The following is a 19,898-nucleotide window of genomic DNA, read 5'->3' as shown; positions in this document are numbered from 1 at the left end:
CTAATTAATTGTGGGCTGTATAGATTGTATTAGTTTAGCTGAATGAAGGGGGGGGGGTAGGATACACATGGATACATCCATCAAGGAAAAACATTTGTACATAATCCCACCACTTACCAGATGTTCTCTGGTGGTCACTTGATGTAGCTGGATCACTCATAACCTATCCAATTACAACATACCCAACTGGCCAGCATCAGTCTGTTATAACTAGAAGGGTTACTTAACTGTGGGTGATTGATACTCCTTATTTCCTCCATTCACCATCTCATTTCGATGTCCTGCTACACCGACACGGTTCTCATTCCAGCAGGACGAGGTATCCGTTGGTTTGTCCCGCTTTAGAAGTCGTGACTCAATGAACTTCACTTTCCTCGTCTCGGGAACAACGAGGTCTAACGTGTTCACTCGGAGCAAGGCGACTTGTTTCACTTCACGCATTATCTTAACTTAGCGTTATTATCATTAATTACATTACAATTCACAAGACGATTTAATGTCTTATAATTATTATACACATTAGAGATCACTCCATTAAGATCTGAGACCGATGAGTGATGATTAAACCAAGGGTAATTTTCCCCGGGACACAGTCCATGGTGATGCGCCAGTCACCACCGGTCCTACCCTTATTCACTCATTTTACCACTCTATTACCGTGGTCCCGTAAATCATGTTCCCTCACTCTCCACCAGGAACAGTTACGACACTTCCTATTATGAAATGAGGCCTATATTAATCCTTAGGCCGCCGTGAATGTCAATTTCGTGGTTCCATGCTTTCCCAGCCTCCTCACCACATTCAAAACACTCCCGCCTCCCCCATGGCCCGAGTCCACCTATACCCCCGCACATCCGCGCATGCGCAAAGGGAACTCTTGGTTCTACCCTATTGTCAAATACATTTTTGACTCATATCGACACATTAAACACCTATTAGGCGCTATAGCTTCGGAAAATCAAAAAATTTTCCACAATAGTCTTAATGACCTTGGTGTAGTAGATAGTCTTTTTAGTATGATAATAAGATGTTATCTTCATTGTAGAATAATAAGAAAATATTATAACCTTCATTTTTTTTTATTATTATCACACTGGCCGATTCCCACCAAGGCAGGGTGGCCCGAAAAAGAAAAACTTTCACCATCATTCACTCCATCACTGTCTTGCCAGAAGGGTGCTTTACACTACAGTTTTTAAACTGCAACATTAACACCCCTCCTTCAGAGTGCAGGCACTGTACTTCCCATCTCCAGGACTCAAGTCCGGCCTGCCGGTTTCCCTGAACCCCTTCATAAATGTTACTTTGCTCACACTCCAACAGCACGTCAAGTATTAAAAACCATTTGTCTCCATTCACTCCTATCAAACACGCTCATGCATACCTGCTGGAAGTCCAAGCCCCTCGCACACAAAACCTCCTTTACCCCCTCTCTCCAACCTTTCCTAGGCCGACCCCTACCCCGCCTTCCTTCCACTACAGACTGATACACTCTTGAAGTCATTCTGTTTCGCTCCATTCTCTCTACATGTCCGAACCACCTCAACAACCCTTCCTCAGCCCTCTGGACAACAGTTTTGGTAATCCCGCACCTCCTCCTAACTTCCAAACTACGAATTCTCTGCATTATATTCACACCACACATTGCCCTCAGACATGACATCTCCACTGCCTCCAGCCTTCTCCTCGCTGCAACATTCATCACCCATGCTTCACACCCATATAAGAGCGTTGGTAAAACTATACTCTCATACATTCCCCTCTTTGCCTCCAAGGACAAAGTTCTTTGTCTCCACAGACTCCTAAGTGCACCACTCACTCTTTTTCCCTCATCAATTCTATGATTCACCTCATCTTTCATAGACCCATCCGCTGACACGTCCACTCCCAAATATCTGAATACATTCACCTCCTCCATACTCTCTCCCTCCAATCTGATATTCAATCTTTCATCACCTAATCTTTTTGTTATCCTCATAACCTTACTCTTTCCTGTATTCACCTTTAGTTTTCTTCTTTTGCACACCCTACCAAATTCATCCACCAATCTCTGCAACTTCTCTTCAGAATCTCCCAAGAGCATAGTGTCATCAGCAAAGAGCAGCTGTGACAACTCCCACTTTGTGTGTGATTCTTTATCTTTTAACTCCACGCCTCTTGTCAAGACCCTCGCATTTACTTCTCTTACAACCCCATCTATAAATATATTAAACAACCACGGTGACATCACACATCCTTGTCTAAGGCCTACTTTTACTGGGAAATAATTTCCCTCTTTCCTACATACTCTAACTTGAGCCTCACTATCCTCGTAAAAACTCTTCACTGCTTTCAGTAACCTACCTCCTACACCATACACTTGCAACATCTGCCACATTGCCCCCCTATCCACCCTGTCATACGCCTTTTCCAAATCCATAAATGCCACAAAGACCTCTTTAGCCTTATCTAAATACTGTTCACTTACATGTTTCACTGTAAACACCTGGTCCACACACCCCCTACCTTTCCTAAAGCCTCCTTGTTCATCTGCTATCCTATTCTCCGTCTTACTCTTAATTCTTTCAATAATAACTCTACCATACACTCTCTTTTATCCCCTTTGCCTTTATACAAAGGAACTATGCATGCTCTCTGCCAATCCCTAGGTACCTTACCCTCTTCCATACATTTATTAAATAATTGCACCAACCACTCCAAAACTATATCCCCACCTGCTTTTAACATTTCTATCTTTATCCCATCAATCCCGGCTGCCTTACCCCCTTTCATTTTACCTACTGCCTCACGAATTTCCCCCACACTCACAACTGGCTCTTCCTCACTCCTACAAGATGTTATTCCTCCTTGCCCTATACACGAAATCACAGCTTCCCTATCTTCATCAACATTTAACAATTCCTCAAAATATTCCCTCCATCTTCCCAATACCTCTAACTCTCCATTTAATAACTCTCCTCTCCTATTTTTAACTGACAAATCCATTTGTTCTCTAGGCTTTCTTAACTTGTTAATCTCACTCCAAAACTTTTTCTTATTTTCAACAAAATTTGTTGATAACATCTCACCCACTCTCTCATTTGCTCTCTTTTTACATTGCTTCACCACTCTCTTAACCTCTCTCTTTTTCTCCATATACTCTTCCCTCCTTGCATCACTTCTACTTTGTAAAAACTTCTCATATGCTAACTTTTTCTCCCTTACTACTCTCTTTACATCATTCCACCAATCGCTCCTCTTCCCTCCCGCACCCACTTTCCTGTAACCACAAACTTCTGCTGAACACTCTAACACTACATTTTTAAACCTACCCCATACCTCTTCGACCCCATTGCCTATGCTCTCATTAGCCCATCTATCCTCCAATAGCTGTTTATATCTTACCCTAACTGCCTCCTCTTTTAGTTTATAAACCTTCACCTCTCTCTTCCCTGATGCTTCTATTCTCCTTGTATCCCATCTACCTTTTACTCTCAGTGTAGCTACAACTAGGAAGTGATCTGATATATCTGTGGCCCCTCTATAAACATGTACATCCTGAAGTCTACTCAACAGTCTTTTATCTACCAATACATAATCCAACAAACTACTGTCATTTCGCCCTACATCATATCTTGTATACTTATTTATCCTCTTTTTCTTAAAATATGTATTACCTATAACTAAACCCCTTTCTATACAAAGTTCAATCAAAGGGCTCCCATTATCATTTACACCTGGCACCCCAAACTTACCTACCACACCCTCTCTAAAAGTTTCTCCTACTTTAGCATTCAGGTCCCCTACCACAATTACTCTCTCACTTGGTTCAAAGGCTCCTATACATTCACTTAACATCTCCCAAAATCTCTCTCTCTCCTCTGCATTCCTCTCTTCTCCAGGTGCATACACGCTTATTATGACCCACTTCTCGCATCCAACCTTTACTTTAATCCACATAATTCTTGAATTTACACATTCATATTCTCTTTTCTCCTTCCATAACTGATCATTTAACATTACTGCTACCCCTTCCTTTGCTCTAACTCTCTCAGATACTCCAGATTTAATCCCATTTATTTCCCCCCACTGAAACTCTCCTACCCCCTTCAGCTTTGTTTCGCTTAGGGCCAGGACATCCAACTTCTTTTCATTCATAACATCAGCAATCATCTGTTTCTTGTCATCCGCACTACATCCACGCACATTTAAGCATCCCAGTTTTATAAAGTTTTTCTTCTTCTCTTTTTTAGTAAGTGTCTACAGGAGAAGGGGTTACTAGCCCATTGCTCCCGGCATTTTAGTCGCCTCATACGACACACATGGCTTACGGAGGAAAGATTCTTTTCCACTTCCCCATGGACAATAGAAGAAATAAAGAAGAACAAGAGCTATTTAGAGAAAGGAGAAAAACCTAGATGTATATATATATATATATATATATATATATATATATATATATATATATATATATATATATATATATATATATATATATATATATATGCATGTGCGTGTCTGTGAAGTGTGACCAAAGTGTAAGTAGGAGTAGCAAGATATCCCTGTTATCTAGCGTGTTTAATAATAAGGTAAAAGGACCCCAATGGAAATAAGTCACTCTGTCTGACTTTTTTGGGTTATCCCAGGTTCTCTACACATATGCTGCTATGTATGATAATTCTATGTAACTGTATTTGTGTATACCTGAATAAACTTACTTACTTACTTACTTACCTTGGCGAGATACAGATCTCTCGTTCTACCCCCCTACTCTGAATAATAAATGACGAATTTCCTCCGCTCTCTTCCCGGGAAGACCTCGGGAAGAAGCCGGTTAATGAGTGAGAGTGTCTCTTCCGAGATTTACGCATGAGTCCACCCGACCTACCGTAGGTGAGAAAGATCATTCCAGTTTCAGGGCTCAATACAGCGTCGGTTGTGGCCCTATAAACCCCCAACAAAAAGAAGTATTTGTATACACATTTTTAACAAGACATATATAAACTTTTACAATGATTTTACATCGTAAATTAAGCAGTATTTAATCTGGGATAACCCCATGAAATCAAGCACTCTGGCTTATTTCCATTTGGATCTTTGTGTTACACTTTTACCTAGTTTTTAACCCCGGAGAGTTTGCCACCCAGGATAACCCTAGAAAGGCAGTGCGTCATCGAGGGACTGTCTGTCTTATTTCCACTGAGGTCTCCCCTCAAGGAAGGTTCCTTGATGTTGGTGAGGGGCTCTTGATTTAGGGAATTGGATCTGTGCTCCAGTTCCCCGAATTAAGCCTGAATGCCTTCCACATCCCCCCCAGGCGCTGTATAATCCTCCGGATTTAGCGCTTCCCCCTTGATTATAATAATAATAATAATAATCCACTGAGGTCTTCAATCTTGTCCCCCAGGATGCGACCCACACCAGTCGACTAATACCCAAGTACCTACTTGCTTGCTAGGTGAACGAGACAACAGGTGTAAGGAAACATGTCCAATGTTTCCACCCTTGCCGGGAATCGAATCACAGACACCCATTGTGTGAAGTAAGAGCATTGCCTACCAGGCCACGGGCCACCCTGGTGAGATTAAATTATTTTGATATAATTACACAGTTCTGGGTGATTACAATTCTTATATAGGACCATGTTTAAAATATCTAGGCTAAGATAAAATTTGTCCAGATTTTTAACCCAGAGGGTTAGCCATCCAGGATAACCCAAAAAAGTCAGTGCATCATCGAGGATTGTGTCTTATTTCTATTGGGGTCCTTCAATACTGAGCCCCAGGATGCATCTCCTAACAGTCGTCTAACACCCAGGTACCTAGTTACTGCTAGGTGAACAGGGATGGTAGGTATAAGGAAACATGTCCAGTGTTTCCACCCTTGCCGGGGATTGAACCATGGACACTCAGTGTGCGAGGCGAGTGTGTTGCCAACTGAGCCAGTGACCTATTTTCATTGGGTCCTTGTAATACTTGACTATTATATGACTAGAGGTTATGCACTAGCATACCTAAAGTCCTACCTTAACAACAGACACCAAGATTGTTAAATCATTAAGAGCTGTTAACAGAATGTACAGTAAATTTTTTCTCACAGGGTACAGTTCACTATTATACTTATGAATAAATTTGCCTGCTGAAATCATTCAAGTTAAATCAGTGCTCAATTTAAAATATAAATGGGATAAACTCATCAGACAGTATGTAATGGGACCCTTCATAAGTCCAGAAGCTGTTGGTCAAACCCTTTCCCAACACAGCTAGGTTAGTAATATGTCAAAAAGATAGATTGATATCAGAGTACGTACGAGGGAAAGAAAAGTGAAACTTAAACCCTTCAAACAATTAAGCAGATAAGCAGTGGCCCCAGAAGCTAAAACTCTCCCCTTTCAAACAGCTAATTAGATGAATAGCAGGCTCAGGAATAGTTTATTTGGACATGATATATAATTGTACAAGGAGCACAAAGCACTAAATTATTTTACATTTAGCTACAGTCTTTGTAAGATCATTTTATTATTTGAATATTATAAAATATGAGAGTTTAAGGTATAGGCCAATGAAAAGCAGGGGTGTCACTAGCACGTTAAGAGACCATACAATAAGTGTCAGGGGCCCGAGACTGTTCAACTGCCTCCCAGCATACATAAGGGGGATTACCAACAGACCCCTGGCAGTCTTCAAGCTGGCACTGGACAAGCACCTAAAGTCGGTACCTGACCAGCCGGGCTGTGGCTCGTACATTGGTTTGCGTGCAGCCAGCAGTAACAGCCTGGTTGATCAGGCTCTGATCCACCAGGAGGCCTGGTCACAGACCGGGCCGCAGGGGCGTTGGCCCCCGGAACTCTCTCCAGGTAAATAGGTGAACATGTGCTGCATATTCACAAGTCAAGGTATACAAAATGTAAATCTTTTATGTACACTGGATGTTTTTTTTTTGTTTTTTGTTTTTTTTTTTGCAAATACATGTATAATTTCAAATTTATGATTTTTTATAACTAGTACTCAACAAAATTACCAGCACAAAAAGTACACAAATATTACATTTATTCTGTGAGATTTAGATGTGTAGTATTAAAATTGTTGTGATCATTAAAAATATTTTTGCAATTACAGATCATGTGTATATGGCAAAAGTAGTGAATATCCACAAAACAACCAATTATACTACTGTGTGAAGTAAAACTTTTTATATTATTTTTTACTATCTATTAATATAATATATAATTATATTACTGTATTCAAGTGTGTTTCATGTTAGGACAGCAGTTATTACTTAATTTGTTAAAATCTAAAACTTATTCTTACAAATAACATCTTTTTTTTTTTTCAACAAGTCGGCCGTCTCCCACCGAGGCAGGGTGACCCAAAAAAGAAAGAAAATCCCCAAAAAGAAAATACTGTCATCATCATTCAACACTTTCACCACACTCACACATTATCACTGTTTTTGCAGAGGTGCTCAGAATACAACAGTTTAGAAGCATATATGTATACACAACATATCCCTCCAAACTGCCAATATCCCAAACCCCTCCTTTAAAGTGCAGGCATTGTACTTCCCATTTCCAGGACTCAAGTCCAACTATATGAAAATAACCGGTTTCCCTGAATCCCTTCACTAAATATTACCCTGCTCTCACTCCAACAGATCGTCAGGTCCCAAGTACCATTCGTCTCCATTCACTCCTATCTAACACGCTCACACACGCTTGCTGGAAGTCCAAGCCCCTCGCCCACAAAACCTCCTTTACCCCCTCTCTCCAACCCTTTCGAGGACAACCCCTACCCCGCCTTCCTTCCCCAGTAAGTAAGTAAGTAAGTTTATTCAGGTATACACAAATACAGTTACATAGAATTATCATACATAGCAGCATATGTGTAGAGAACCTAGGATAACCCAAAAAAGTCAGACAGAGTGACTTATTTCCATTGGGGTCCTTTTACCTTATTATTATAATATAAAGGTTATAATATTTTCTTATTATTCTATAATGAAGATAACATCTTATTATCATACTAAAAAGACTATCTACTACATGAGGGTCATTAAGACTATCTACAATACGAGGGTCATTACTAGGAATAAGGTAAAATTTACACGTATGTTAGATAAAAAATAGAAAATATAGATTTATATGCTTTCCATGTCATTCTACTTTGATCCATTCTCTTTAAATGACCAAACCACCTCAACAACCCCTTTTCTGCCCTCTGACTAATACTTTTATTAACTCCACACCTTTTCCTAATTTCTACACTCCGAATTTTCTGCATAATATTTACACCACACATTGCCCTTAGACAGGGCATCTCCACTGCCTCCAACCGTCTTCTCACTGCTGCATTTATCACCCAAGCTTCACAACCATATAAGAGTGTTGGTACTATAATTTCATACATTCCCTTCTTTGCCTCCATAGATAACGTTTTTTGACTCCACATATACCTCAACGCACCACTCACCTTTTTTCCCTCATCAATTCTATGATTAACCTCATCCTTCATAAATCCATCTGCCGACACGTCAACTCCCAAGTATCTGAAAACATTCACTTCTTCCATACTCCTCCCCAATTTGATATCCAATTTTTCTTTATCTAAATCATTTGATATCCTCATCACGTTACTCTTTTCTATATTCATTTTCAACTTTCTACCTTTACGCACAATCCCAAACTCATCCACTAACCTTTGCAATTTTTCTTTAGAATCTCCCATAAGCACAGTATCATCAGCAAAAAGTAACTGTGTCAATTCCCATTTTGTATTTAATTCCCCATAATTTAACCCCACCCCTCTCCCAAACACCCTAGCATTTACTTCTTTTACAACCCCATCTATAAATATATTAAACAACCATGGTGACATTACACATCCCTGTCTAAGACCTACTTTTACTGGGAAGTAGTCTCCCTCTCTTCTACACACCCTAACCTGAGCCTCACTATCCTCATAAAAACTCTTTACAGCATTTAGTAACTTACCACCACCTATTCCATATACTTGCAACATCTGCCACATTGCTCCTCTATCCACTCTATCATATGCCTTTTCTAAATCCATAAATGCAATAAAAACTTCCCTACCTTTATCTAAATAATGTTCACATATATGCTTCAATGTAAACACTTGATCTACACATCCCCTACCCACTCTGAAACCTCCTTGCTCATCCGCAATCCTACATTCTGTCTTACCTCTAATTCTTTCAATTATAACCCTACCGTACACTTTTCCTGGTATACTCAGTAAACTTATTCCTCTATAATTTTTACAATCTCTTTTGTCCCCTTTCCCTTTATATAAAGGGACTATACATGCTCTCCGCCAATCCCTAAAAAAAAAACACTGATGTGTGCAAATGTATATTATCAGTGATATTAAGACTACATCATTTTCTTGTAAAAAGTAAATGGTAATTTTCTATTTTGAATTTCTTTTCATTAGGATTATGTATTATGTGTAGTGTAAAAAATACTCCTTATTCATTAGTGCCTGATAAATGATTGTTTAAAATTTATTTCAGGAATCCCAGGAACTAAGGTTCCTAAACATCATGTTCAAGTTCAATTTCAATGTGGAAACTGAGGATGAAATTGGTAAGGTAACTGCAAATTAGAGATAATGTTCAGTTGTATATACAGTACAGTACAGTGGACCCCGGTTAACGATATTTTTTCATTCCAGAAGTATGTTCAGGTGCCAGTACTGGCTGAATTTGTTCCCATAAGGAATATTGTGAAGTAGATTAGTCCATTTCAGACCCCCAAACATACATGTACAAAAGCACTTACATAAATACACTTACATAATTGGTCGCATTGGGAGGTGATCGTTAAGCGGGGGTCCACTGTATTATTATATTACAGTATACAGTGGAACCTTGGTTCTTGATTGCCCTGGTTTTCGTCAAATTCGGTTTTTAATGACTTTTTCCTTAAAATATTGTCCCAGTTTTTGTTCATCACCTCGGTTTTCGTGTGCTGTACTGAACATGTCCATCTGCCCACACCCACACAAAGCATCCCACGCACGCATTCTGAGTCAGTTTGGCTTTGTTTCTTATCAAGTGAGCATTACCCTGCGCATTCATACGAAACATTTTGTAATAATCCATTGTTTTTTGTGCTTGCTTATTGAGTGCGACTGCTAAATAAGCCACCATGGTGCCAAAGAAAGTTGAGAGTGCAAGCCCTTCGATAAAGTAGGCGAGAAATTATTCTTGGGTCCTCCAGCATCACTAGTAATCCTCTTGGTTTCTATAGTTAATATCCAGATACAAGTGGGCAATGACAATAACCAGAATTAATTGATAAATATTTGAATGCATGAAGTAGGCGATGCTTCCAGAAAACAACTCCAGGTGGTAGTGGGAGAGAGGGAAGCTGTTTTTTTTTTCTTTATTATTATTAACACATCAGCTGTTTCCCACCAAGGCAGGGTGGCCCGAAAAACAAAAACTTTCATCATCATTCACTCCAGTACTGTCTTGCCAGAGGGGTGCTTTACACAGTACTGTCTTGCCAGAGGGGTGCTTTACACTACAGTTATAAAACTGCAACATTAACACCCCTACTTCAGAGTGCAGACACTGTACTTCCCATCTCCAGGACTCAAGTCCGGCCTGCCAGTTTCCCTGAATCCCTTCATAAATGTTACTTTGCTTATGCTCCAACAGCACATCAAGTATTAAAAACCATTTGTCTCCATTCACTCCTATCAAATACGCTCACGCATGCTTGCTGGAAGTCCAAGCCCCTCGTACAAAAAAACCTCCTTTACCCCCTTCCTCCAACCCTTCCTAGGCCGACCCCTACCCCGCCTTCCCTCCACTGTACATCCCAAAAAGGCTCGACCCTTAGCCCCAGCTTGGGTTGTATTTGAAAAATTTCAAGGCATGCAGAACCCAGATTTTTTTTGTTATTTGATTTCCACATTATATCAAAATTTTTGGTTGCATTTTTTAATTCTTACAACAAAATAATTATGTAAAGTTCCATTTTAAAAAGGTTTACTGTACATTACACAGTGTAGCGTTCATTATTGTTGTTTCCTTGTATAAAAGGTAATGTATAACCTTTAGAAAACTTGCTTCACTTTTATTCTAAGAAACCGTAGATTTTTTCCTGCCCTGGCTTTTGGCTTTTATACCTATACCTATTATTAATCCCTGAGTATACTTAAATCTTGCCCAGAATGCTGTGCATAATATGGGCTTTGTAAAAATATTGCCATTTAAATACTGTGTACGTTGTTCTAAACCTATGGCCATCGTGGTTTTTAAATCAAGATTTGAAGTGAAACATTCCAAGCTTATGCATAGTGTTTGCTCATATTTATTAAACATCAGTCATTCTATTATACCCATTTTCTCCTTAAAACCCTTTCAGGGTCCGTCCCGTAGATCTACGGCTTTTCGGTGAGTGTCCAAACCGTAGATCTACGCCAAAATTCTAGCGCCGTCAAATTTAGCGCGAAAGCGCTCATAGGCCTACATGTGAGAGAATGGGTCTGCGCCGTGGGTGTGCGCCATAAACAAAAAATCTAGGCGCCTGCATAGCATTGTGGGAACGCCGGCTCAGTCACCCTTGTTCACCATGCCTCGTCGCAAGTCAGCTCTCACTCCCCGGAAAATTGGGACTCTCCTCTTCCTGTCTGATAGTTCTGACACTGATGGAAGTGGAAATGAAGACGAATTCTACGGCTTTGATAAGTTAGTGACCGAAAATAATGACCAGGATATCGATAATAGTGCAGAAAACCCCAACGATCCTCAATCTTCTACCTCTGGTGTGGGCACTCGTGACTCACGGTCGGGTGTTCCTAAACGTAAGAGAAAACTAATATTTTCCCATGGCCTGGCCTCTGACTTCAGTAATGACGATGATTCTGACGTGGATTGTGATTTTATTGCGCTCGACGATCATTCGAGTAGTGATAGTGAGGAAACATATTCACCAGTGAAGCGTCGGTATGTTCGCCGCCGCATGTGCTCGGGTAGTGTACCCTATGCTGTGCCCAGGGGACGGAGTACATCCCGGAGTACATCCCAGAGTACATCCCGTGGCCCTACACCCGTTTTAGGTAGTGATAGTGAGGATGATGTGGCTACACTTGGCATGGATGGGCCACAGGCATCAGTGGATGGTGTTAGTGGTGCTGGTGGTGGTAGTGGCACCGCCATGCGTGACTCACTGTGCCACGCGGGGACCCACGCTGCTGACTCGTCAGTTCAAGGACAAAGTGGAGCGTCACCCACCAGCCCGCCACAACCACCCGTACAACCAGCCTATGATGTCCAGTATCCACCAGCAAACCGTATCTGGGATTGGCAGCAAAATCCCAATTTTGTTCCCAGCCCTCACCACTTTGATGACTCTCAAAGTGGAATTCTACCTACCTGTCCCCTTGGAACCACGGCCAATGAACTGGAATTCTTTGAATTATTCTTTGACCAGCCATTGATGGAAATTATTGTCAGGGAAAGTAATAAGTATTTTCAGTACACCATGGCAAATACGATCTTATCACCACAGTCAAGACTACACAGGTGGAAAGAGACGACTGTTGCAGAAATGTATTTGCTTTTTGCAACAATAATGCTTATGCCTCACGTCTATAAGCATAATATAAAAGCATACTGGTCCACAGATCGGCTAATTTGTACCCCATCCTTCAGTGAAATAATACCAGTGAACAGGTTTATCTTACTGTTACGTATGTTGCACTTTCTGACAAAACCAGGCCTGACAGAAGTGACAGGTTATACAAGATTAGAAATGTTTTCATGTATCTCAAACAAAAGTTCAGAATATACTTTTATCCATTCAAGAATCTTGTAATTGACGAGTCTTTGATTTTGTTCAAAGGTAGACTGTCATTCAAGCAGTATATACCGAGCAAGAGGAACCGCTTTGGTATAAAATTGTTTGTACTCTGTGATTGTGACAGTGGCCTGGTGTTGGATATTGTTGTATACACGGGTAGTAAAACATTGAAAGATACCAAGATGTTATTGGGTATCTCAGGTGACGTAGTGAGAAACATGATGGCACCTTATCTTGGTAAGGGCCATACATTATATACCGATAACTGGTACACAAGCCCATTACTCAGTGATTTCATGCGAGTGAACAAGACAGATGTGTGTGGCACAGTGCATTCTAATCGTAAACATATGCCCAGGCTCAACGCAGGTGTTCGTGGTGATGACGTGCAGGTGTTTACTGCCAATGACATCATGGCATTACGGTGGCATGACAAACGAGATGTCACATTGTTGACAACCATTCACCGTAATGAAATGCAAGACAGTGGCAAAGTTGATCGAGTGACTAATGAACGTATTCGAAAACCAGTGTCAGTGATTGATTATACACAAAACATGCGCTTGGTTGACAAGTGTGACATGCAGATTGGTTTTGTTGACTGTGTTCGTAAGAGTTACAAGTGGTACATGAAACTTTTCTTCCATCTCATGGACATTTCAATGCTGAATGCATATAATATGTACCAAATAAAGACTGGTAACAGACCACCGTATGGTGAATTTTGTTTGTCTGTTGTCAGACAACTCATAATGAAGTACCAGGTAACAACACCTGCAATACAACATGGTCCTCGAATTCATCACAATATACCCAAGCGTTTGAGGAGAGAAGGTGATCATTTCATAATACAGCTTCCTTCAACTCAAAAGAAATTTGCTCAGAAGAGATGCATTGTCTGTGCACAAACAAAACGACGGCAACAAAGACGCAAAGACACTCGGTTTATGTGTGAGGAATGTAAGGTGCCTCTGTGCATGGTGCCTTGTTTCAAGGAGTTCCACAAGCTCCAGCAGTTCTAAAACCATGTCCAGTGATTGTAAATATGTAAATATATGATAGAACATTAGTATTATACAATATTTGTGCATGTTTATTGTAATAAACAACAGTGGTAAACAATAATATGATAATAACTTTAGTGCGGTTATTGTGTTCAATACAGTGAGTATATATATATATCAATTATATACAGTATTGGTCTCTCAGGCCCCAAATGTTAGTAGGAATAGAAAAAAATTGGAAAAGAAAAGAAAAAACAACTAAAACAACAAAATAATATAATACGCGTATGTGGAATTCGTCGATGTTGCCGCCACCACATCATTTTCTATAAACTTCTTGGCACTGTATCTCGGTAAGTAATGATCAGATTCTAATTTTTTTTGTTTTATTACCTTCACAAAAATATGCTCTTTAATTCTGTAAGAAAAAATAATTTTTTTTTTTTTTTTTCAAAATTTCTTGGACACTGGTGCGTGACTTCAGATTTTGGCCTTGGACCCTGAAAGGGTTAATAAGTAGTTCATTCCTGTGCTGTAACTTATATACATCATTGCAAGAAATTATACTATAATCTTAAAGCATAAATGATAGCCCACATTAATGTGTGTTATATTTGCAGAGTCTTCATCTGTTTCCTCAGAACAAGTGATAAACTCAAAACAATGGCTACCTGCACAAAAACATGAAGTTAACTCCAAACATATCCAATCTTTGTCTTTAGACACTGTTGTTGAAGAAGTCACAATAGGACAAACCAAAGTAAGCCTAATTTAAAATAATGTTTGTAGTACAGTGGACCCCCGGTTAACGAACTTTTTTCATTCCAGTAGTATGTTCAGGTGCCAGTACTGACTGAATTTTTTCCCATAAGGAATATTGTGAAGTAGATTAGTCCATTTCAGACCCCCAAACATACACGTACAAACGCACTTACATAAATACACTTACATAATTGGTCGCATTTGGAGGTGATCGTTAAGCGGGGGTCCACTGTATTTCATTTTTTGAGCTTATAATTTACTGATTAAACATTATATTATTACTGACTTAAAGCTTTCAACACTTATGTTCATAGCAACATCAAGATCTTCCACCTCACCTTCAACAGTATGTAGATAACATTCTCATGCTTCAGCTTCATATCATTCCAGACCATGGAGCTGAACTCTTATCTAGGCTGAGGGACTGACCACCTCAAACTACTACTCCAAGGCTGATGGACTGATTGCATCATCTTTACATCACCATTACTCCTACTGCCTACAATACATTTTCCTCTGTATTTAACTTATGAAGCCTACTGCATAGACAAAACATTTCAACAATAAAGATACCCAATTGTTGCACATATCTCAATCAACTCATTGGTATTTTATACCATTTTCAACATGCAATTAATCATATGCAACATTTTAATTCTTTTTTAGGTGATTGCACATTTTTTTCTACACATTGGCTGTCTCCTACTAAATTAAGGCAACCCAAAGATGGAAAACACTTTCACAAATTATTGTTAGCTAAAAGGCTGATTGACTTCAATCCTCTATGGAAAAACTGGCAGTAAAAAAAATATACCCTTTTATTAACCCTTTGAGGGTCGACAGGCCCTCTCTGAGACTCGTTCTCAGGGTCGGCCAAATTTAAAAAAAAATAAAAAACTTTTCTTATGAAAAGATAGAGAATCTTTTCCCGATCATAATGACACCAAAAGTATGAAATTTGATGGAAAACTTACGGAATTATGCTCTCGGCAATGTTTACGCATCGGCGATTTTGCCCACTTTGAGCCCCATTTTTGGCTAATTCCACTGTACTAGTCGACAAAAAACATGAATATTTCGCTAGAACTCCATTTTTTCTATCAAATGAGTGCAAGAAACCACCCACTTACCAATTTCAACTATCCAGTACAGTGGTCAGAATTTAGCAATTTTGCCAATTTCACACAAATTTCAAAAGATGTCAATTTTTGAATAGGGTCCAGAATAAACAAGAAAGACATTCCTGGCACTAAAATGACATTTCCTCCGTTCATTAGTCACGTCTCAAGGCCCCTCTTACATTCTTTTGCTTTCCACTTTGAATTTTTATGCTCACAAAAAATAGAAGATTTACTGTTATGCAGACTACTGCATTAGTGTAAAAAATGGTATAAATAATATTGGCGCTCTTGCGAAAGAATATTAGACTCACCAGTTGACGTGCATTGGACGCTTGGCATGATTTGTTTACTTTTGAACTTTGGTAAAAATCGAACATTTCTGCTACTTTGAGCTCAATTTCAAGGTACTTTTCATTGTAAAAGCAGTCAAAATCATCTCAATTTCTGTAATATGTCTTCCATTCTATAAAATGAGACCAAGAAAACTAGAATACAACAATAAATACCATACAAAAATACAGTGAACCCCCGCATAACGTTGGCATCGCATAGCGTTAAATCCGCATAGCGATACATTTTATCGCAAAAATTTTGCCTCGCATAGCGCTAAAAAATTCGCTCAATGCTATTCGTCCGAGACACGTCCATGCGGCCTGAGCCAGCCTCACATGTTCTGCCAGTGGCATTGTTTACAAGCCAGCCTCTGCGGTAACATTCAAGCATACGCTCGAAACATTTCGTATTATTACAGCCTTTTTATAATGATTTCACCTGAAAAATAAGTGACCATGGGCCCCAAGAAAGCTTCTAGTGCCAACCCTACAGGAATAAGGGTGAGAATTACTATGGAGATGAAGAAAGAGATCATTGCTAAGTATGAAAGTGGAGTGCGTGTCTCCGAGCTGGCCCGGTTGTATAGTAAACCCCAATCAACCATCGCTACTATTGTGTCCAAGAGAACGGCAATCAAGGAAGCTGTTCTTGCCAAAGGTTTAACTGTGCTTTCAAAACAGAGATCACAAGTGATAGAAGATGTTGAGAGACGAAAAACAGATAGCAGGAGATAGCATCTCTCAAGAGATCATAAGTGTAATAAAGTTGGTAGAATTACCGACAATATGTAAAGTAAAAGGACACAAGTGCAACTAATGTGACATTCATTGTGGCAACGTTTCGCTCTCCAGGAGCTTTATCAAGCCATTACAAACAATACATGGACACAGAGGGTATATAAAGGCTCAGAGTGAGGTGTAATACTAGTGAGGTACCATTTCGATGTTCACTAGTGGTAGTAGTAGTAGTAGTAGTGGTAGTGACAAAAGTAATACAATATGGTAGAGCAATTAATTCGTACATGAGTAAAAGGATATAAAATCTATTACTTGGGTAACATAAAAATAGGTTGGACAAATATAGACTGGAATGAGGAAGCTTGTTTCAGTGTTCACTCTCTGTGCTGTGTGTAGTATAACAGGAGAGACTATGTGATGGCAGGGTTTACTGTTTTCAGGAGGATTCTTGCTAAGACTTCGGAGATGGTGAAGCTGCCGTTGTTTTGTTTAATTGTATTCGAAACAGCGATCAGTGCTGATTCGAGGCACTTGCGTCTGCGGAAATTAGTTTCTTTGATCACTAATTGGGCGTCTCTGAATTTCATGAGATGATTGGTGGAATTTCGGTGTTGTACACAGGCGTTGTTCAAGTTATCGTTCCTACATGCGTAAATGTGTTCATTGAGGTGGGTGTCGAGGTTTCTGGCTGTTTCACCTACGTAAATCTTGTCACAGCCTCCACAGGGTATAGTGTAAACTCCTGCATTGACTGGTTTGTGGTGCTTGGATTTTGTCCTGGTTATATCCTTTATTGAAGTGCTAGAAGCGATGGCAACTCTGGTGTTAGCTTGTGAAAGTACTTTTGAGACGTTCAGTGCAACCTGACTGTTGGGAAAAATTATAACTTTGCTGGGAGTGGTGTTGATGCATGGAGAATTTATGATCTGAAGAGCTCTTTTCTTGCAGTCTTTGATGAAAAAAGAAGGAAAATGTAACTCTGTGAATGTTTGGTGAATGTATGTACACTCCTCGTCAAGAAACTCAGGACTACAAATTCGGTATGCTCTTAAGAAAAACCCGATGATGATGCCTCTTTTGGTCTTGGTATCTTGACTGGAATAGAAGTGTGTGAGATCATTTTTATTGGTGGGTTTCCGATAAACTTGAAATCTTAGGTTGTTGTCTACTTTGTGAATGAGGACGTCGAGGAAAGGTAGCTTGTCATTGGACTCTTCTTCTAGTGTAAACTGGATCGCCGGTTCAACTGCGTTGAGCCTTGCCTGAAGATCCCGTACATCAAAACGTTTTGGAGTTATTACGAGGACATCGTCCACGTAACGTAACCAAGTGACGCTTGAAGGGATGATGTTGGCGAGGTGTTCAGACTCTAGGTGTTCCATGTATAAGTTGGCTAGGACGGCAATTATGGGGGACCCCATTCCCATGCCGTAGGTTTGTTTGTAGAGCTTGTTATTGAAAGAAAAACAGTTGAAATTAACACAGAGTTCAATTAAGTCAACAAAATCTCCGGGAGGTAGAGGAAGATTAAGGTCCTGATTGACTTTACGTCGTAAAACCTCGATGGCTTTTTTGGTAGGTACTTTTGTGAAGAGGGAAGTCACATCCAAACTGCTTAGTTTCTTGTTACGGATGGAGAGGTTACGGATGCGGTTGAGAAGGTCACCTGAGTGTTTAAGATGAGCGGGGCTGATGGTCCCCAGAAGGCAGGAAAGATGTTTGGCAAGAACTCCGGCTAGCTTGTGTGGAGCACTGCCTATTCCTGACGTGATTGGTCTGAGAGGAATATTGTGTTTATGGGTCTTGGGTAAACCATACATGTGTGCTGGTTTAGGGTTGCTTGGTAACAAGTACAGAAGTTTCTTCCCTTCTCTAGTGCGTTTGAGTATTTGTCTGGTTTTGTATAGAAAATCTTTGGTGAGCGTCTCCCACTGTTGAGTGCTGATGGGTTCGTATGTAGATTGATCATTCAAAAGGTCCATCATTTTAGTGTTGTAGTCACTGGTGTTGAGGATGACGACTCCACCTCCTTTGTCGGCGGTGGTGACGATAATGTTGGGGTCGTTGGCGAGGTTCTTAAGGGCAGTGATGTATCGTCTAGGAAGATTAGAAGAAGAAGGTTCACATAAAGCTGCAGTGAGAAGGCCCTGCATATAACCCTTCTGGAAGTTGCTGTCACTGTGTCTATGGTTCCTGGTAACTAGATTGAGTTGATAGTTAGGTTTGCATATGTTGGTGGTAAATTTGAGTCCCAGACTCAGTGCTTGTTTTTCGTAGCCAAACATCTTTCCTGCCTTCTGGGGACCATCAGCCCCGCTCATCTTAAACACTCAGGTGACCTTCTCAACCACATCCGTAACCTCTCCATCCGTAACAAGAAACTAAGCAGTTTGGATGTGACTTCCCTCTTCACAAAAGTACCTACCAAAAAAGCCATCGAGGTTCTACGACGTAAAGTCAATCAGGACCTTAATCTTCCTCTACCTCCCGGAGATTTTGTTTACTTAATTGAACTCTGTGTTAATTTCAACTGTTTTTCTTTCAATAACAAGCTCTACAAACAAACCTACGGCATGGGAATGGGGTCCCCCATAAGTGCCGTCCTAGCCAACTTATACATGGAACACCTAGAGTCCGAACACTTCGCCAACATCATCCCTTCAAGCGTCACTTGGTTACGTTACGTGGACGATGTCCTCGTAATAACTCCAAAACGTTTTGATGTACGGGATCTTCAGGCAAGGCTCAACGCAGTTGAACCGGCGATCCAGTTTACACTAGAAGAAGAGTCCAATGACAAGCTACCTTTCCTCGACGTCCTCATTCACAAAGTAGACAACAACCTAAGATTTCAAGTTTATCGGAAACCCACCAATAAAAATGATCTCACACACTTCTATTCCAGTCAAGATACCAAGACCAAAAGAGGCATCATCATCGGGTTTTTCCTAAGAGCATACCGAATTTGTAGTCCTGAGTTTCTTGACGAGGAGTGTACATACATTCACCAAACATTCACAGAGTTACATTTTCCTTCTTTTTTCATCAAAGACTGCAAGAAAAGAGCTCTTCAGATCATAAATTCTCCACGCATCAACACCACTCCCAGCAAAGTTATAATTCTTCCCAA

General features: G+C 40.1%; 1 protein-coding gene across 13 annotated transcripts in view; it reads left to right on the top strand.

Moving 5' to 3' along the window:
* Positions 1-4,731: 4,731 nt before the first annotated feature.
* Positions 4,732-19,898, top strand: part of LOC128697715 (histidine protein methyltransferase 1 homolog) — a 55,707-nt gene continuing 40,540 nt past the window's right edge. Inside the window, exons 1-4 of one of the 13 annotated variants that reach the window (XM_053789618.2) lie at positions 4,791-4,872; positions 7,633-7,787; positions 9,511-9,583; positions 14,436-14,575. In XM_053789618.2, the coding sequence (XP_053645593.2) occupies positions 9,541-9,583; positions 14,436-14,575 (183 nt within the window). In that variant the 5' untranslated portion in view covers positions 4,791-4,872; positions 7,633-7,787; positions 9,511-9,540. The other 12 variants (XM_053789610.2, XM_070090170.1, XM_053789650.2 and 9 more) reach the window with 12 other exon arrangements.

Source organism: Cherax quadricarinatus, chromosome 31, assembly GCF_038502225.1.
Source record: "Cherax quadricarinatus isolate ZL_2023a chromosome 31, ASM3850222v1, whole genome shotgun sequence".
NCBI classification, from domain to species: Eukaryota; Metazoa; Arthropoda; class Malacostraca; order Decapoda; family Parastacidae; genus Cherax; species Cherax quadricarinatus.
Note: the sequence above shows the minus strand (reverse complement) of the source record. Positions and strands in the feature narration are given on the sequence as shown.